This window comes from Trichechus manatus, unplaced genomic scaffold (genome assembly GCF_000243295.1).
Source record: "Trichechus manatus latirostris isolate Lorelei unplaced genomic scaffold, TriManLat1.0 scaffold00165, whole genome shotgun sequence".
NCBI lineage: Eukaryota > Metazoa > Chordata > Mammalia > Sirenia > Trichechidae > Trichechus > Trichechus manatus.
Window position 1 is genome coordinate 5467900 of NW_004444101.1, and position 19396 is coordinate 5487295.

The window sequence follows — 19396 nt, forward strand, 5'->3', positions numbered from 1 at the left end:
GCCCACTGGGATCGTGGCCGGGTGGAGCCTGGTCCCCTTGCGGCCCACTGGGATCGTGGCCGGGTGGAGCCTGGTCCCCTGCGGCCCACTGGGATTGTGGCCGGGTGGAGCCTGGTCCCCTGCGGCTCACTGGGATCATGGCCGGGTGGAGCCTGGTCCCCTGCGGCCCACTGGGATCGTGGCCGGGTGGAGCCTGGCCCCCTGTGGCTTGCCAGGATCATGGCCGGAGGTACCTGGTCCCCTGCTGGGGCTGCGAGTGTGAGGCATGGCTCACGTGCCCTAACCACTGCCAGGTCTACAGAGGCTTGTGCTCTGCTTATTCCCAGCGTACTTGGCATGCAAGATCCAGCGTGCAGCTTCCGTTTATTTTTGTCTTTCAGATATTAAACCGTCTAAGTCTAAAACGACTGAGTACTTAAGTTAGGTGGTGTTTCGGTTTTATTTTCTCTTTGCGTGGCTCAGGCGCTCATGCTCGGGGGCGGGGGCGCCCCTCACCCCCAGCCCTCAGTGGTCAGAGGCTCCCCCAGGCCCCGCACTGGCCTTGGCTCCATCTGTAGTGGGCGATGTGGATGCACTGGGGACACAGAGGATGGCCGCTGTCACAGAGTCTCTGTGTGTCTCCTGCAGCGTGGCAGCTTTGTGAGTTGTCGCCTCGCTATCTCAGGAGATTACACAGATTTGATGGGCGTGTGTCTTTGGTTTCCCCAGCCACTCTGACCTACGACACTCTCCGATTTGCCGAGTTTGAAGATTTCCCTGAGACCTCGGAGCCAGTTTGGATACTGGGCAGAAAATACAGCGTTTTCACAGGTATCAGCTCTGCTAGCGCCTCGGCCCTGACTCCTCAGTCCACAGCAGGTGTCAGCGATGAGAACTGTCACCTGCCACTCTCCTGTAACGGGCCGTGGTGGGTCAGGGTGGAGTCCCCGCCTTCCACAGGGTAACGGGGCCGTGGTGGGTCAGGGTAGGGTCCTCGCCTTCCGTAGGGGAGACCGGGCCAAGGCATCTCATGTGCAGCCACCAGCCGTCTGTCAGTGGAGGCTTGCATGTTGCCTTGATGCTGAACAAGTTTCAGCTGAGCTTTCAGACTAATAGAGACTAGGAAGAAAGGCCTAGCCATCTACTTCTGAAAATCAGCCAGTGAAAACCCTGTGGATCACAACAGTCTAATCCCATTACATGTGGGGTTGGACATGAATTGGAGCTCAACTCAGTGGCAGCTCACAACAATGACTTGCCTGTAATGTGTGACTTACAGCTTAAGCATTTGTGTGTGTGTTTTTTTTTTTCTTCTTTTAAAAAACATCTAGAAAAGGACGAGATCTTGTCTGATGTGGCCTCGAGACTTTGGTTTACGTACAGAAAAAATTTCCCAGCCATCGGTAAGGACCCTGCTTTGTTACGGCACGTAACAGAGCGTAAGCGTTTCAGGAACGAGGCACACTCCCCGTTTGTAGGTGTGACTCCAGCATGCCGGACCCTTGGCGCCCCACTGACCCTCACAGCAGCCCTGGTGCCGTAACTAGCCGGGGCTCCGCCAGAATCTGAGCCGGGCTCCTGGTTCTGCCCCGGAGGTGCTTTCCAACCGCAGGTCCCCGCGCACCGCTGAGCCTGAACCTGGGGGCGGGGAGCCGGGATGACAGCCTCTGCTCCTTCACCCTGTGATGTCCCCACGTCCCTTGACGCACTGGCAGCAGGTGGAGGTCGTCCCCTCTGTTGTAACCGCACGGCGGCATGGCACTGGCCCCTGCTGTAGGCACTTCCTGTGCCCCTGGGGCGGGTCTAGACCACAGGCCTGTCAGGTGCCAGTGGTGCTGCGTGCGGCGTAGATGGCCACAGCCCGTTAGGACTTTAGCGTCCCACCAGGTATTGTGGCCTCTGCAGGCCATCTGACCTCAAGCGTCTCTTGTCGCCACAACAGGGGGAACGGGCCCCACCTCGGACACGGGCTGGGGCTGCATGCTGCGCTGTGGACAGATGATCTTTGCCCAGGCCCTGCTGTGCCGGCACCTGGGCCGAGGTGAGCCCTGGGCTGGGTTGGGCGCTGTGCGGCAAGGTCGGTTCACAGCAAACCATTCAGGCTTTCTGGAACAACAGTCTTCTGGTTTTCACTGCTTATAAAATACCACGACTTTAAAGGATCCTGATAAACGCTTACTTTTCAGAAATTGTCTTTAAACACTGAGCCCGCTGCCTGCTTTCTGTGGGCATTTGTTGGGATGAGGTTGGCCTGTGTATACCTGGCATCCTGGAGCATTTGGCTTCTCACTTAGAACGGCTCAGAGAGGCTGGGCAGCGCCTGTACCTGAGTCCGGTGAATGTACCTGGGGTAAGAGCGTCTGTGTGTCCCGCAGACTGGAGGTGGGCGCGGCGCAGGAGGCAGCCCGACAGCTACTTCAGCGTCCTCCACGCCTTCATCGACAGGAAGGACAGCCACTATTCCATCCACCAGATAGGTGGGCAGCTGGGGCATGCCTGTGAGGTTGGGGGCAGAGCCTCCCTGGTGTGAGGCGCAGGGGGTGAGGGTGGCACACCATCCCAGACTGCAGCCACTGTGGGGTGGGGGGGGTTGGGGCCCACTCGTGCCCAGCCTGCCCTGCCTGTGGCTGTCTCGGCCCACCCCCTGTCTGCACACAGCTTCCTGGACGGCCTCGAGGCCTGTTCTCCGCGGCCTCACCCTGAGGCAATGCCCGGTGAAGCTACTGCCCTTGTTTTCAGCGGGCCCTACTTGTGAGGTCCTTGTTCTTGTTTACGGAGGAGAGTAAAAACATGACCCGCCTGAGCTGGCAGACCGGAGCGCCCCCACTCCGGGGTACTTCATTCCCTCCATCCCCTCCTGCAGAGAGCTGGGTGACCAGGCAGGCGGCACTGACCCGCCTCTGTCTCCACGAGGCAGCGGCAGGGCGCTGGGGGCTGGCGGGCAGCACTGGGGGGCAGTGGCACCAGAGAGCCAGCTGGTGGTACTGACCCATCTCTGTCTCCACAGCACAAATGGGAGTCGGCGAGGGCAAGTCTATCGGCCAGTGGTACGGCCCCAACACTGTTGCCCAGGTCCTCAAGTAGGTACCGCTGCCCACACATGGGGTGGGCAGGGTGTGACCTGGCACGCTCCACAGGGTGGCTAGTGCCGGAGGGCAGCGTCTGCCTCTGCCCGGAGCCCCTCCTCCCGCGGGGCAGTGCCTGTGGTCTGGGAGCGAGAGCACATTTGCTCCTAAAATCAGCCCGAATCCAGCTGCGCCCGCAGAGTGGGGCTTGTCCTGTCTGCCCCAGGTCCCTCAGCCCCTCGTCCTGTCCACGGCTATCCACTGAGCCATCCCCCCACGCTCCCCCACTCTCCCTAAGTGACTGCCTCTGCACCATACCCGCCTCTGCTCCTCATTCCCATGGGCTCTAATGGTGTCCGACTCTCTGCGAGGACCTCTGCCCCAAGCCCCCTGCTCCTGATCGAGTCCCCTGAGACGGCTCTCCCGCGGGTTGCAGCAGCCCCTCGGTCCCTTGGCCTGTCAGGCCACTGGGCCAATCCTCTCTCTGTGACTGCTTCCTGGACTCGCCCCCCCAACGCAGGGCCTCCTCTCACTGCATCCTTGGCCCTCTCTGCCCCGTGCACCCCGGTCTTCCCTTGGCTGAGGGTGGGTGTTGTCAAGTCTGCCTCCGGCCCCCATCATGCCTCGTCCAGGAGGCCTGCTCCTTGTCTCCCCGCAGGGTCCCCCCACGTCTCCACTCGGTGTTTCTGACACTGCACCTTCTCCCCCAAGCCTGCCCCTCCGGGCCGGCCCCTTCTCTCTCACATCGCCCTGTAGCTGGCCCCACATCTGCCTGCACGCCATCTCACAGCACCCCCGTGGGGCCCCCTGACTGCTGCCTGCGCTTCAGAGTCCTGGCCCAACCTTGTGGGCGTGTCCGTAGGACAGGCTGTGCTTCTCCTCACTCTCATCTGCCCACGTGGCTGATGCCCCGTCCCACAGAGGCCGCCTGACTGTGCCATCCCCTCCAGGGTCTGTCGGCTGTGGGCGGCTGATCAGCACATGTCTATCGTTTCACGTAGGAAACTTGCCGTGTTCGACACATGGAGCTCCCTGGCCGTCCACATAGCCATGGACAATACGGTGGTCATGGCGGAAATCAGTAAGTGACGTACAGCTTCCAGTTGACAGGAAAGTGTAAAATGTGGGCCGCATGACTCAGGAGGAAAGCTGCTGCAGCTTTTCCTTGCCTGGGTCCCAGGGTGGCTGGGGCTGGACGTGTGAGCCCCTCAGATGCAGTGCCGTGCTCTGCATGGCTGGGGGCTGAGCTGGATGGGCCGGGGCTAGACGTGTGAGCCCCTCAGACATGGTGCTGTGTTCTGCTCGGCCGGGAGCCGAGCTGGAGGGGCCTAGGCTGGACGTTGTAAGCCCCTCAGATGCAGTGCCGTGCTCTGTATGGGCTGGGGGCCGAGCCATAGGGGCCAGGCTGGACCGTGTGAGCCCCTCAGACATGGTGCCATGTTCTGCATGGCCAGGACCTGAGCCGGAGGAGCCAGGGTGGACACTGTGAGCCTCTCAGACACGGTGCCACGTTCTGCACGGCCAGGAGCTGAGCCGGAGGGGCCAGGGTGGACCCCGTGAGCCTCTCAGACACGGTGCCACGTTCTGCACGGCCAGGACCTGAGCCAGAGGGGCCGGGGTGGACACTGTGAGCCTCTCAGACACGGTGCCACGTTCTGCATGGCCAGGACCTGAGCTGGAGGGGCCAGGCTGGACCCTGCAGCCTCTCAGACACAGTGCCATGTTTTGCACGGCCAAGAGCTGAGCCGGAGGGGCCAGGGTGTACCCTGTCAGCCCCTCAGACACGGTGCCATGTTCTGCACAGCCGGGAGCTGAGCCGGAGGGGCCAGGGTGGACCCTGTGAGCCTCTCATACACGGTGCCACGTTCTGCACGGCCAGGAGCTGAGCCGGAGGGGCCAGGGTGGACCCTGTGAGCCTCTCACACACGGTGCCACGTTCTGCACGGCCGAGAGCTGAGCTGGAGGGGCCAGGGTGGACCCTGTGAGCCTCTCACACACGGTGCCATGTTCTGCACGGCCGAGAGCTGAGCCGCAGGAGCCTGGTAACCCTCATTCTCACACCTTGTAGGAAACTCCAGGTCTTGGAAGGAACAGAGGAAGTGGGCCTTTTGCATCTTTGTTACCGGGAATTGTCCAAGGCATGCTGTTCAGCTGCCTTTGGCCAGGTATCCAGCTGAAGTCCTTTACGGATGTTGTTGTTACTTGCCACCAAGTCAGCTCCAGCTCATGGCGACCCCATGACATCAGTGACACACAGAAACGCAGGAACCGCTGTTCACCTGTGCCATCTCAGGGAAGGCGCAACATGGAAGAAAAGCCTTGCTCTGTTCTCCTTTCTGGAAGGATCCACGGGAAACCTGGAGCCTAGGCATGCCAGAGTTTTCCCAGGTTAATCTTGGAAGTCTTGGGGACGACTGGCTCTGAGTACCAGGTGACCTCTGTGGCGAGGGCTCCGAGTTCATGATGGTGTCTGCTGTGCTGCCAGCCCCACAAGCGCTGCTGAACCACGTTCCCACCGGCGCACCAAGCCTGCGGTGGGGCCAAATCTGCCTCAGCCTAGCTGTGTGAGCCCTGCGCGTGAGCATGGCCTCGGGTACACTTGACCTGAGGAGGAGCCCTTTAAAGTCGTCATCCTGTGTGGCACAAACGTGTGGTTTAAGGTGACCTTGCAGACGTCTGGGGCGCACTGCATGGTCCTTGCATGAGGACCTGACTGCTGTCCTGTTGTGTCGGGTGAGGTGGCATGTGTCGGCATCCCTGCCAGATGACTGGGACCCAAGAGTTTCTTTTTCTCTTTCCTGTGGACATTCTGTGGGGGGTTACGTTGTCAACATAGGACTTTGGGGAAGCAAGGACATGGCGTCGTAATGAACGCGCAGCTGGGGCTTCCATCCCTCTCGAGGCTGTCTGCAGCTTGCTGTCGCTTACCAGGCACTGCTCGTTCTCTCCTCCCCGCTCTGTCTTCAGAACACGTTCCCGAGGCTGTGCCAGCAGAGCATTGTGCTCAGGAGTGCTGCCTCTGAGGTAGTCTGCAAGGCGGTGCCGGCCCTGGGGTGCTGGGTTCATCGGTCTGTGTCTGTACTCAGCCTGAGGGGTCTCCGGCACTGCCAAGTCATGTGATAGGAGAAACCTGGCTCTGCTCTCGTTTTCAGAGTAGTTCCTGAGAAGAGGTGATTGGCAAACCTGCTCGTGTTGTGGTGGTTCCATGGATGTGAATGCCTGGCTGGCACCGTGTGTGGTTGTCCGTGTCACCTCGCGGAGCTGACAGCAGACACGGGTCGTGAGAGAGCTCTCGGGAGAGGAGAGGGTCATGGAGATCCCCACAGACGGCAGGGAACAGGCTGTCCCGAGGCAGCAAGTATGACTCACGTCGAAAGGTTGCTCCAGAAATGGGCTGTAGCACCCCTGGATGGCTGAGGCCACCTCTAAATACTGCCCATCGTACCTGGTCCATGACCACATGGGACCCTGCAGGGATGCCAGGAAGGGAGAGCTGCAGGTTTCGAAAGGTGGTTGGAAAGTTGAAGAGTTATTCTTGATGGAAACTGGAGGCTGGGCAGGGCCCCTGGCATGGCAGTCGTGTTGGGCCCAGTGCCAGGACGCAGAGGTGCACCTGCTGGCATCCCCGTCGACCGAGTGCACTGTTAACCCACCGTGTGATGCGGTCACCGAAGTACCGTGCAGGCGTTCAGATAGAGGACGTATGTGGTCTGGAAATGAAAAAGAGAAGCCAAGCGTTCCTGGAAGCCCCTTGCTGAGGAGGGGCCGCGGGGGCCTGGGGCCTGGCGCCTGTCTCTGGCTGGGCTGGTGAGCCCTTGTTTCCTTACTCTTCTTGAAAAGGAACGCTTCCTGGCACTGTTGTGTGTGTATCTTATCGCACAATAAAAACGTAAAGCCGAATGCGCGTAGACATTGAGGTTCTTCTCTCTGGGTAGCAGGATCCTGGGAAACTGCACGCTTGTTCCTGTTTCCCAGCGTTACTTGTACTTAAACACTCGGTCTCTCACATGTCTTGTACTGCTAGAGAACGTGTGCTCGTTCCTTCTGAGAGGACATCAGCCTCTCTGACCTGTGGGCGCCTCTCCCCCCAGGAAGGCTGTGCAGGAGCAGTTCCGTGTGCGCAGGGGCTGCAGCGTGTCCTGCTGACCCCAGCCAGCACTGCAACGGGCTCCCCACTGGAGCCGAGGCCGCTGGCCGGCCGTCACTGTGGAGGCCCCTGGTGCTGCTCATCCCTCTGCGCCTCGGGCTCACTGACATCAACGAGGCCTACGTGGAGACGCTTAAGGTGAGTGCCATCCTCAGGGTGGGCAGCCAGGCGGGGGCGCCCTCCTCGTGGGCTTCTCGTGTGTTGCGACCTGGCCTCGCGGCTTCGTGTGGCCAGTCCCCATTTCCAGGGCTCCCACCGAGGAGCAGGTGTCTGCAGGGCTCCAACCTTGGCACCCTGAACCCTCCGCCCCCTCCGCCCCCTCCGCCCCCTCTGCCCTCTCCTTTATCTGATGCGAATTTCAGACCGAGGTGTCACATCTGAGTGTGTCCTGAGTGTTTGGAACTGAAAGGCGGCTTTTTTCTTCTAAGATTCTTTAATTGTTGCCGTCTTGTCTCCCCGCACTGACTGTCCCCCATTGGCCTCCCAGCCTCAGTCCTGGGTGTCATGTTCGGCCCCTCCCGACCTCCCTGCTCAGGCCTCGCTGCACATTCCTGGCTCCCTGGCACCCACCTGCCCCGACCACGCTGCAGGAAGCTGCCCAGCAGCCAGCTAAACTCAGGTTCCTGGGCCTGCATGTCTTTCTGCCCTGCCCTGAGCTCTCCATGAACCTGTCTTCTCGTCGTCCTCCTCCCACATCCCCCAGTCAGGGCTCAGGGGGCCCTGGAAGGGGTGGACGGGCCCTCCACGCCACCAGGCCTGTTGCGCTGGCCGAGCGCAGGGTTGTCAGTGTCCCTCCTGTCCCTGCAGCACTGCTTCAGGATGCCCCAGTCCCTGGGTGTGATCGGAGGGAAGCCCAACAGTGCCCACTACTTCATCGGCTACGTCGGTGAGTGGCGGCAGCGTGTAAGGCTCACTGTGGGGCTGGAGCTGGCCAAGACCAAGGTGGGGAGGGTCCCCAGAGGTCCTCATGGAGCCCCTCACCCATGGGGAGTCTGCTTTGCTCAGTGCTGCGGTGTGGACAAGGAGCCTGCTCCCTGGGAGGCTCCCTCCTCGGGCTGCTGCACCGGCCTGGCGGGTGCTCTCCCAGCCCACCCAGCCCCTCCGCCCCCCTCCGCCCCCTCCGCCCACTGGGGTCTCACGGGTGGGCCTGACGCCCATCGTCTACAGGCGAAGAGCTCATCTACCTGGACCCGCACACGACGCAGCCCGCGGTGGAGCTTACAGGTGGCTGCAGCATCCCCGATGACAGCTTCCATTGCCAGCACCCGCCCTGTCGCATGAACATCGCCGAGCTGGACCCATCCATCGCTGTGGTAGGCCGGCCGCCCGCGCCAGCCCCCCACCCTGCCACCCTCGCACCCCACAGCACCAGCCCCGCCCAGCCGCCCTCGCACCCTGCAGCGCCAGCCCCCTGCCCATCCCGTTCTTGCACCCACCCCCAGCGCCAGCCCCACCCCCACGCCCATCCCACCCTCGCACCCCCTCCCCCACAGCTCCAGCCCCGCCCCGCCCTCGCCTGTGCCCCCAGCACAGCCCATGCCAGCCCCCCTGCCCTGTGCCTCGCAAAATGCCATTGACGGGTGAGGAGGCCGATTGGGCGGCAATGCCCTGGCGCTAGGGAGTCGCTAAGGAAGCCTCAGACTCCCCGTGACTCGTTCTCCGCTGAGTCCTGGCAGTGCCGCACTCGCCCGAGCTGGCGAGTTTCTTGGGGGGCTGGCCTATCAGGAGGGGCAACCCACGGGCTGCTGAACCTCTAGGCAGCCTTGCCACTGAGCTGGGGGACCCGAGCCTCGGCACCCCGCAGCCTCCGGAGCCGGAGGGGACATGAGAGGCTCTGCTGCTTGTGCCTTCGGGGCTCGCTGGGGTGCGGTGACAGGGAGATGGGAGGAGGCGCCTCGCCCCTGTGGCCGGAGAAGTGGGAGTGCCCAGGTGTGCTGGCCACAGGGTCCACCTCGGACACGCCTGCCGAGGTCTGTGGTCCTGAGGGGGCAGTGCTGGGGTACCCGGCGGTGTCGCCTCACAGAGGCGCTCCCTGGGTGAGCTTGGTCTGTGCTCATACCCCTTCCTACTTCCTTATGATTCTGTTTGCCTTCAGGGATTTTTCTGTAAGACGGAGGAGGACTTTAACGACTGGTGCCAGCAAGTCAGAAAGGTTGGTGGCCGTCTCTGCAGGCGGCGGGGAGGCTAAGGCGGCCTAGTCTGGTGACCATCCTACGGGGGCACCGAGGGGGGTCCGGTCATTGTCCCGTGGAGGCACTGAGGTGGTGGTGGCTGGGCCCTAGGAGGTCTGGTGTGAGCGCCTTCCCCCCAGCTCCCACTGGTCGCTCTCTCTCTCCTTGCCTGCGGGCAGTGTGGCCCCGGGGGTTCTGAGACCCTGGGGGGACAGCGCCGCTCCGATGGCTGTCTCTCTCCACAGCTGTCACTGGTCTCGGGTGCCCTGCCCATGTTCGAGCTGGTGGAGCAGCAGCCCTCGCACCTGGCCTGCCCCGATGTCCTGAACCTCTCCCTCGGTGAGTGCCGCCATGGCAGGCCGGGTCTCCACGCAGTATTCTCTGCGTTTTCCACGTCCTGGGGGGCTGTGCCTCCTGGGTCGTGTGCCCCTTCTCTCCTTTACAGTTTACGTGAGCCGTGGAGGAGCCACCCGGGGTGGGTTCACGTGGGGTCAGACTCCGAGCCCTGCTGTGCGTCCGTTCTTTACTGGCCCCGTGGAGCTGGGGGTGCCTGGCGGTCCTGTGGGCGGAGCATCCTCTGTGTGCACAGTGGCTTGCATGGCCCGCTGCCACGTGGATGGGGTGAGCTCTGTGCTTGCCGCCCCGCCGGGAAGGAGCAGGGCAGGGTCGTGAGTGCGGACGTGGTGGGCGGGTGGACGGCTCGGCACTGTGTGAGCTTTCTCATGACGTACAGAGCAGTGAGGAGGCGGGGGATGCTGCCCGGTGCCTGGCGTCGCACGCCACACTGCCTGTTTCTTGCCACGTCCAGTTGTCTCGTCTTTCTTCATACAGAAGGCTTCTGCTTTATCTCCCTGTCTGTCCACCACCCAGTGCCCCTCGAGCCTGTCCGGGCTCCAGCCAGGGGCCAGGCCGTCAGCACCTCCCAGCATGCTGCGCTGCAGGTCAAACCAGCCGGAGGCAGCAGAGCTGACCAGTCTGATGGCCGGCAGCCCCGTGAGCAGTGCCCGCAGGAGAGCCGCTTGCTGAGCTGTTGTCTTGTCTCTTCCAGATTCTTCTGATGTCGAGCGACTGGAAAGGTTCTTTGACTCAGAAGATGAAGACTTTGAAATCTTGTCACTTTGAGGACCCAGGGTCGGGCACAGTCTCTGCTGGTCCTCAGACGCCTAGCAGCCACATTTCATCCATCCCAGCCTACCTGCCTGCTGACGGCGTGAGCCGGGCCATGGCCCAGGGGTGCCCACGCTGCGCGGCTGGTACTGTGTGGCTGGGGCCTCGGAGCTCAGAGTCAGGACTGCTCAGCCAGAACCCTCGAAGGCCAGCCCGACGCTTCCGGGTGGAGGCTGCACGAGGAGCCGTTGACAGCCTTCTGCAGCCCAGCAGGGGCAGAGCAGATCTTCACGTTTCTGGAAGCTTTTCCTCCCGACACTGCCAGCCCGGCATTCTTGCACCGGCTTTCTTCCGCTTCCTCCTGGCGATTCGTTCTGTGGCTCATTCTGGAATTAAAGTCCTGTTTGAAGTTAGTCCACACAGACACGGATTTGTGTTGGGCATGTCCCAAGCCAGCGTCCCAGACCTGCAGGTAGGCATGGGTGGCCCGCCCATCGAAGCTGCTCCAACCGGCCCTGGCGCGGTCACTAAGGGCTACCTCAGCGAGGCGGAAGGTATCAGCGAGGTTTCTCCTTGCTTTGGGGAGAAAGTAGCAAGTGGGGGGCGTGGAGGCAAACCTGGAAGTATAGACATGTGTCTCATACCTGGGACCAAGCGTGGAGGAGTCTGGTGGCAGGGCAGCTGGTGGGCCGGGTGCTCCAGGGCCGCAGGCAAGGAGCTGCTCCTGGATGGTGCGGGGAGCAGGCAGGAGGGGGCTGCCGCTCTGTGACATGAGGGGCCAGCAAGACACCCGGCCCCACTGGCAGCCGCTCCTTGCCCTTGGAATCACTTCCCAGGTCACTGCAGGCTCAGGTGGTTTGGGGCCAAGGGTTAAAACTGCTCCAGCTTTAGGGTGTGAGTCTGACTGACAGACGGAGGCACCTGCTGCCTCCGCTCAGGACTGGCTCAGCGCTGACCCGCTCCACAGCCCCACCCCGCCCCTGCGCCTGTCCCCCCAGGGAGTGTGATGCGGGGGGGGGGGGGCCTGTGCTCCCGGAGAGCTGCGCAGGTGGGCGCTCCTTCCCAGAGGAGCCCTGTTTACAGCCCTTGTTCCTGCAGAGCCAGCCCCCTACGTCCCATGGGATCTGCCGCTGCTGCTGCTCCCGAGGGTTTGTGTGCGTGGGGGGCGGGGAGCCCCCTTTTGAGGATGCAGAGGCACCGAGTCCGCCCCCCCTTCCTCACCCTTGGTCGCTGACACATGGCTGCGTGGGGAAGGAGGGAGGCCGGGACGACTTCCGTTCCTCCACTGCTCTGCATACTTCTGTATTGGGATGAGGCGCCACGACCCTGACAGCGATGGGAGCCAGGGGTGGGGGGCCCCCGACAGCGATGGGAGCCGGGGGTGGGGGGCCCCCGACAGCGAGGGGAGCCGGGGGTGGGGGCCCCTGACAGCAAGAGGAGCCGAGTCATCTGTGTTTGGGGATTTTTGTTTTTTTAATGAAAAGGCTTACCAAGGAGAGCGTTGTCCATTCTTAGTATAGTTTGCAATTGTTAACGGCAAATAAGTTTCAGTAGAAAAGTTTCTGTGTCTTCCGTTTTTTTTCAAATACCGTATAGTCTGATGTGATTTCTAGATAAAAAATTAGATTGGATGTTTTACAAGCTTGTGATGTCGTGTGAAAGGTTCTCAGGAAAGAGCTGGGTGGCTGGCGTGCGTGCGCCGGCGTGCGTGCACGTGTGGACGGACACACAGCAGCAGAACGGCCCCCAGGCTGGGTGGGTCGCCCTGCACAGATCTCTGCAAGCCTGTGACCAGGTCCTCAGGCGCTCCTGGTGGTGCGATTCTCTAAGGCAGGCCCAGCTTGCAGCGTCCGCCTTGCTGGACTTCAAGGGCAAACCAGTCCAGGCGTTCAGGTGCTCGGTGCTCCATGTGAGAGCACCACATCCCTGCAGAGGCCAAGTGGGTGCCTTGGTGTGCCCCTCCCCCCACGGGCACATTGGCATGCCCCTTTCCCTCCCCCTGGTGTGGGAGTATGGCTTAGCTCCCTGGAGCCCTGGAGACAGACAGGAGTCCTTGTTCACTCGGTGACCAGGTTGCAGGGATGCCCGTGTCCCCCCGTCCCCACCGAGTGTAAGTGGACTTGGAGTGACGTGAGATGACAGGAGAGGGGTCAGAGCCACTGCTGGTAACCGCCTCAGGAGCAGGCCTGCAGGCCTCTCCTGTGGCCACTGGAACGTGACCACTGATGGCATGGCTCACACCTTGCCCACCTGTTCTCACGGCTCTGAGGCCAGGCATCTGCAGTCGATGCTGACGGGCTGCTTCCATCCGGAGGCTCGGGGGAGTCCCCCCTTTCCGGCCTCCCGAGCCTGCCACGTCCTGCCCACAGCCCCTTCCTCCGTCCCTCCTCACCTCCCCTTCTACCCTCCGATCTCCCTCTACGAGGACTCTGATGGTGTCGGCCGCTCGGAGAAGCCACATTGCAGAGTCCTTTTACTGTGGGAGGGACAGTCACAGGACCAGCGTGAGGGCACCACACCTCAGGGGACAAAGAAGGGGCCAGGGGGGGCTGTGTGGGGTGGGGCCTTCTAGCGGGTGGTACCCTGGGTGTGGCCCCCAGGGACGGGGGGGCGTGGTCTCAGCCAAGGCTGTCCTGTGCCCCATCAGCTGTATTTACCTTTACCTCTCCACTGCCCAGGGTGTGAAAAGGGGCCGCCTGTGGCTGCTAGGGCACCGCTTCACACCCACCTCTGGGTGGCCCTTCCCCAGCTCACAGACCTCAGCGTTGCCCCTCCCGAAGCCATCTTCCCTGGCTAAAGTCCTGACCCCAGGGAAGCTGCTCTGCATCCTGGCCTCGATCAGGGCAGTCAGGTGACCCTTCCTGGGCCAGCTCCCAGCATGGCCCTCCACCACCTCCGAGCACCAGCCTGGCACCGTCTGCTAGCCACATCCTCCACTATGGCCCACAGGGCCCCTGGGTCCCCTCCATCTGTAGGATCCTTCCAGAAGCCTCGGCCGCACTCCAGGCCCCTCTTCTGTCCAGAACCTGTCACGTCCACCGGCAGAATGACGCGAGTGCCCTAGCTGTCACTGGCACCCATGGTGCTCATGGGTGAACGGCGTCCCCAGGAACCAGGGCTTCCCCCGGGAGGCACAAGATCGTGGCTGAAGTGACAGTGAACAGGAACAGGACACAGCGGCAGACTATTACAGAAACACGCTCCGCAAACCACACACACAGGCGGCGAGACGGGCAGACGGACAGGGCGTTGCTGCCTGTCACTGCCCGCAGGGGCGATGCTGGGACAGCTCATCCAGGGGCCTGCACCAGGGGAGGGCTGGGGCGGCTGCAGGGTGGGGTGTTGGGCAGTCACCTGGCCCTGCAGAGGGACATCAAAGCCACCCTATGCTGACACCTCCCTTGGCCATGAGCAAGGCGGCCACTGTGCAGCCCCGGCCGTCTTCACAGGAGGCGGCCCCAGGTGGTTTCCTCTCCGCAAGGTGCAGCCTGAGGGCCGAGGGCCCACCTCTGCCTGTGCGTTGCATGGCCACGCTGAGGCCCCGCCACAGTCAGAACGGGGTCGTGCACAGCTGCAGCTCAGGCTGACCCCAGAGGTGAATCATCACGCTCGGCCTGGATTCCCAGCCCTGGCCACAGAGGGCAGGGCACTGAAGCCTGGCCTCCCTCTGACCCGCACTCCACCCTGCCCGGAAACCTCCGTCGGAGGGTCTGCTGGAAGTGACCGTGTTGTCCCCTGAGGGCAATTTAACGGGGAATGAGCAGCGCCACTCCTAGCACTCAGGGCTGTAAGGAGAATAACAGACAGTTACGACATGGTGCCCGGGGTGCAGATGGGACGCGCCAAACCCAGGGCAGAGTCACAGGATCAGGACAGGCAGGGAGCCACCTTCCTCCTTGCCTGCTTGGCCCAGGTTGGGATCCAGGGGACACGATGACTGGGACAGATCCATCAGTGCCAGCTGAGCACCGCTGCCCACAACCACAGTGAAATGCCCCCATGTAGGTATTGTTGAACGCCAATAAAAAGTTTATTAATATCCTCAGGAAAGAGGGGACAGAGGAAATGGGGGGGAGCACTGAAGGACAGATGCCCCAGCCACACCCATGCTCTCATCCTGTGGCAGGGAGGAGACACCCTGGTCCTCCAAGCCCCTCAGCTACATTACCCAGCTCATGAGATGTTGCCCACGTGTCCCCTCTGCCTGCACACACTCATGGGCAAATGCTGGCGTCCTGGCAGAACAGCGGGGCCCGGTCGCCTACATCCACAGCTGGCCCAACGGCATCTGCATGGCGGCCTGGATGGCATCCTTGGACAAGGCGCGGATCTCCTTGTGCACGTCCTCCACGCTCCTGGAGGCGTCGACCGTCTGTGCCCATGACGCACGCAGAGGGTGTTGGCGCTTTGTGCATCCCAGTGTGACCCCCGCAGGGCCTCTAGGTGCACAACGCCCCCCAGCGTGACCCCCGCAGGGCCCCCAGGTGCACGTCACCCCCCCGTGTGACTCCCGCCAGACCTCTAGGAGCATGATGCACCCCAGTATGACCCCGGCCATGAACCCACACGAGAGCTCAGTGACCCCTCCCGTTGATGTACAGTGCGGCGAGCTGCCGGGTCCACACCCCAACACTGCGTGCTCCCACTGTGCCTCGGGGCCAACACAAACGGGTGTGGGGCTCCCACGGACACTGCCTAGCGGGACTGGGCAAGCCCAGGTCTGGACCTTTGGCTCTCAGGCCACAGACACTGCACTGGTGGGGAGACAGGCTCTAGAGTGAGCACCCTGCAGGCCTGCAGCCTCACTGGGCACAGCACTTGCTTGGGCAAGGCCTGAGGTCCTGCCAGGCAGCCCCCAGGGTGGCGAGTTCCGGAAAAGCTCCCCAGGGAGCCCCACTGCACTCAGAAGGTGGTGGCTGTTTCACAAGACGTGACTATGGAGAAAGGGGGGTGATTTATGACCTGTGCTGCCCAGGACACCCAGCCAAAGTGGTCACGGCTGGCCTGTGGGCTAAACACGAGCCCCCTCGGGGAAAAGGGGGTCACTGATGGGGCAAACTTCAAACGTGTGCCTGCCACCCAGCAGTCCTGGGCGGGGGGACACACCCCGCGGTGGTGCCGGAGCGCTGGCAGGGCAGGGACGGCCACCTTGGAGAGGGGTCCGAGGATGCGATGCTGCCACCGCCTGCTCAGACAGGCGCCTCACCTTCCAGTCCAGGCTCGGGTCCTGCATGAGCTGCTGGAAGCAGTGCAGAGCCCGCTCCTGGAAGGCTCCATCTTCGTAGCGCTCCCGGCCAAACCCACCGCGCCGGGCGGCGTCTGCCAGCTGCAGCTGCAGGAACAGGACCAGGTCGGGCCTGGGGAGGCCCACGTCCGGCTGCTTGCACCAGTCTAGGGAGACGTTCTGTGGGCGGAGCCGACAGTCAGAGGAAAGCAGCGTGGGGGCGGGGTTTGCGTTAAAAGTCACAAAACGAGGAGGAGCCAGTAGTGATTGTGAGAGCGCTTATGCGGCCGGGCGCTTCTCTATGGTTTGAACGGAAATCCGAAATGTCTGCTCTCAACTTTTGAGTACATGCGGTGATTCAGGGAAAAAAGTGGACAGAGCCACAGCCCAGGCCCTCGTCTGCCACATGCCCTGATCCTCAGGTAGACACAGAGGTGGCCACGGACCCTCCTCCAGGCCCAGTGTCCGAGCCACAGACCCTGAGGCCCAGTGGAGGCCCCCCACCCACGTGGCCACCCCAGGTGCTGGCCTTTCTGACGCGGGTCTGTCTGCTGTCCCAAAGGGGCAGAGGCCAACAGCCCTCAGGATGTGAGAACCAGCCTGTGGTTGCTCAGCCACATGTCCCGTCCTCCTGGTTACAGACAGACTCTGAGCTACTGGATAACCACGGAGGGTGCCTCTCAAAGGAGGATTCCAGCTACAACCCGATGAGGGCAGGACGGAATTGGGAGCATCACCGTGCCTTAGTGAACATCTAGGCCGGGCAGCCACCACTGATGGGGTGACACAGAAATGAGATAGCTGGTATCAGGTGCCTCTCGGCAGGAGAGCCCAACACCCCTCAAAGTACCAGGAATCGGAAAATAAGAGAATTTAAATACGGGGGAATAAAAGTGGGGAACACAGACTTCAGAAGAGAATTAGAAGCCCTTCACCGTATGGGCTGTAATTGGATTCTAGTGTAAGCTTTGCATTTTCTGATAAAAGTGGACAGAGGGGCCACGCTTGGTCCTGCCACCCTCCCTATAACATGACAGCTGGGGACAGGGAGTCAGGAAAACAAGCCTTGAGCATCCCAATGCCCAGCCTCTGGGCTGGGAGTGAGGGCTGGGTGCAAACGCTGCTGGTGGGCCATCCTCGGGCAGCAGACCCAAGGGCGGTCACTGAGTCCAGTGCGGTCATGTCTGGAGAGCACTTGTAGCTACGAGTGAGCACTTCCTGCCAACAGGTAAGGACTAAACAGATCCAGCAGAGAACTGGAGGCTCCTATGGCAGTGACGTGAACAGATGCTGCCTGGGGGATCCCGGTGGAAGGGGTCTTAGGTGCCCTGGAGGGGGATGTGTGGCTGAGAAACCGCAGGCCGCTCCTCTCACCTCTTTGGCCGCTGTAAAGGCGACACCAGAAAAAGCGTACCGGTCCACAACGAGGGTGACGCCTTGGTCCAGCTTGTCTCTAATTAAAGGCCTGAAAAGCAACGAGTCGGTCGTGGTCACGGCTCCCACCCCATGCAGCATGCTTAATCGACCTCCACAGGACACAAGGAGAGAACTATGGGGCAGGCACATGTAGCCTCTTTCTTTGTAATCAAGAATGAGCCCTTTAAAAGTCCCCCAAAGTGCCAACTGCCTCGTCAGAAGATGCTGCAGGGCACTCCCGGCAAAGCCCCACGTGAAACAGATGACGACACTGTACAGACCCACAAGCTGGCTGATGAAGACAGGCGCCCAAGAAGCTGGCGGAGGGGCCCATGACACCTCCCAGCTGCTGGGGATGGGGCAGAGGTCCTGCACTGACCCTAGAATGGCAGAAGAGGGGGGGGGGAGAGCCAGGAGACAGTTTGGTAAGGCCCATGCCTGGGCTGAAGGATGAGGAGACCAGGGCAGGAGAAGGGGGTGAGCAGAGCCAGGAGACAGTGTGGCGAGGCCCATAAGCCTGCAGCCTGGAGTGACTCACACTGAGGACACCCATCCCCAAGGCCGCCACGGTCCCAGGAAGAAAGTACACAGACAGTGGGGTTTGGTACTAGCAGGAAACAATACTTAAGCAAAAGAGAGCAAAGCAAAGTCCAGTCCTACTCTGCAAATCTGACCAGGGACCCACAAATTCCAGGACCGTCCCTGAGCACTGGGGAGGAGGAAGGATGGGGGGACCCAGGGGCAGTGTGTTTACACTTGTTCCCAGCGGTTTGCAGAGAAGAGCAGATGCACAGAGTGGTCCTCCACTTCGGTTTTCTTCTCCAAGTAGGAACTGAGAAGTTTGCCAATTTCAGTTGATCTTTCTATAAAAAAAGAGAAAAACAAATAAAATGAGGTCAAACTCCATCTACATTAGAAGGTCGTTTGGGCTAAACTTTCCATCCGGATTCAAGTCAGCTTTGAGGTCTACTTTCCTACATCTCTAACTGAGTAAGGACCTTTCCCTGATGCCAGAGGAGTTTTTCTGGGAAAAAGTGAGCTGTGTGCAGAAACGTCAGACAGGAAGTGCTTTAGGAAACGGGAGTCCAGTTAAAAAGTAGTGACTTCAAAGAGAGAATTCGTAAGATTTGTGGGCTGGCTGGCTGAAGACAGAACCAATAAGCATTCACAGAAGCGCTGTTGCCATCTCCCTAACTTTTTCTGGTAACACTCGATTATCTGAGTACTGATTTTATTTTCATAAACACTTTCAAGGTCAGTATTTTACTCTAAAAATAAAAACTTTGCCATAAAACCCCCCGGAGGTCAAAGGTCCATCCAAAAAAGTGAGAAACATGGATTACATAAAGGCATGAGAAAAGTTCTGGGGATTCGTAAAATTTTCATTATCTTGATCGTAGAAACGGCTTAACGGTTGTATACCTAAGTCCAAATTTATCAATCTCTATGCTTTGAAAAGCCTCACAGAAGTTAAAAAATAAAAGGAGAGATGCGCCAAAGAGAGTGGTGGGGGGCTGCGACCATTATGAGTAACAGTTTACAACAACACAGTACAGACAGCAACCTCGGCCGCAGTGACCGCCTTTCCACGGGCAGATGAAGCACTGAAGAATACTGGCACGACTGGCCTGCATTTTTCCATCTCTCGGATGATTTTAGATGAAACTTCCCAACTTTACACTGGATCGCAAATTCCGCTGTCTCGGGAAAAGTAGTCAGCATCAATCTGCGTGCACAGCTCCACAACATAATCGCTCTACGCAGAAACGCAGGGAAGCGCGGCCACCGGTGCTCGCGGCAGGCCGCGGGCCCTACAGGACGCGGCCGGCCCCGCCCGCCCTGCGACCCCTCGTCTGCCCCCGTGGGCTGTCCCGGCCCCACCGGGAGCAGGAGGCTCCTTCCCGGCCGCCATTCGGGAAGGACGAGGGTTCATGACAACATCTACCCGGGAAGCGGAGCAGCTCGGCGCGGTAACCGTCGGCGCACAGCGCGGCGACCAGCTTGCGGCTCTGCGTGCTCTTGCCGGCGCGGTCCACGCCCTCCAAGACGATCAGCGCCCCACGCCGACCCGCCATCGCACCTTCCCGCCACCGCGCGCTGCGCGCCACGGCTCAAACGTCACGGCCGCGCGGAGGCCCCATTGGCGGACGTCTGCGACGCGGGCTGGTATTAGCTCGCGCCAGAGGCGTGGGCAGGGATTGGCTCGCGTCAGAGGCATGGGCAGGGATTGGCTCGCGTTAGCCAGCGCTGGCGAGGATTTGCCGTCGTTGAACGCATTGGTTGGCGG

At 61.1% G+C, this 19396-nt stretch overlaps 2 protein-coding genes across 3 annotated transcripts in view; one reads left to right on the forward strand and one right to left on the reverse strand.

The window, feature by feature from the left end:
* ATG4B (autophagy related 4B cysteine peptidase) overlaps positions 1-10793 on the forward strand; it is a 21272-nt gene extending 10479 nt beyond the window's left edge. Inside the window, exons 2-13 of the mRNA XM_004386518.2 lie at positions 709-810; positions 1311-1382; positions 1922-2020; positions 2355-2456; positions 2987-3059; positions 4046-4125; positions 7136-7329; positions 7999-8077; positions 8359-8504; positions 9287-9343; positions 9608-9701; positions 10411-10793. Of these exons, the coding sequence (XP_004386575.2) occupies positions 709-810; positions 1311-1382; positions 1922-2020; positions 2355-2456; positions 2987-3059; positions 4046-4125; positions 7136-7329; positions 7999-8077; positions 8359-8504; positions 9287-9343; positions 9608-9701; positions 10411-10484 (1172 nt within the window). The 3' untranslated portion in view covers positions 10485-10793. The remainder of the gene's footprint in view (positions 1-708; positions 811-1310; positions 1383-1921; positions 2021-2354; positions 2457-2986; positions 3060-4045; positions 4126-7135; positions 7330-7998; positions 8078-8358; positions 8505-9286; positions 9344-9607; positions 9702-10410) is intronic.
* Positions 10794-14588: 3795 nt separating this feature from the next.
* DTYMK (deoxythymidylate kinase) lies at positions 14589-19184 on the reverse strand. Of its 2 annotated transcripts, none has more exons than XM_023740843.1 (5): positions 19055-19184; positions 17864-17972; positions 17068-17158; positions 15676-15873; positions 14589-14824 (listed from the first exon to the last, which is right to left on the reverse strand). In XM_023740843.1, the coding sequence occupies exons 1-5, from the start codon at positions 19182-19184 to the stop codon at positions 14684-14686; spliced, it is 669 nt and encodes a 222-aa protein (XP_023596611.1). In that variant the 3' UTR covers positions 14589-14683. The 2 variants fall into 2 exon arrangements, with proteins under 2 accessions (XP_023596611.1, XP_023596612.1); XM_023740844.1 differs by having other exon boundaries at positions 14616-14841.
* Between the last annotated feature and the right edge of the window lie 212 nt (positions 19185-19396).

Excerpts from the sequence above, each read along its gene's own strand:
- DTYMK (XM_023740843.1), bottom strand. The coding sequence starts at position 19,184 with ATGGCGGGTCGGCGTGGGGCGCTGATCGTCTTGGAGGGCGTGGACCGC. Across the intron at positions 17,973-19,054 it reads CGAGCTGCTCCGCTTCCCGG|AAAGATCAACTGAAATTGGC; the intron begins GTAGATGTTGTC and ends CTTTTTTTATAG. Across the intron at positions 17,159-17,863 it reads GCAAACCGCTGGGAACAAGT|GCCTTTAATTAGAGACAAGC; the intron begins GTAAACACACTG and ends GTTGCTTTTCAG.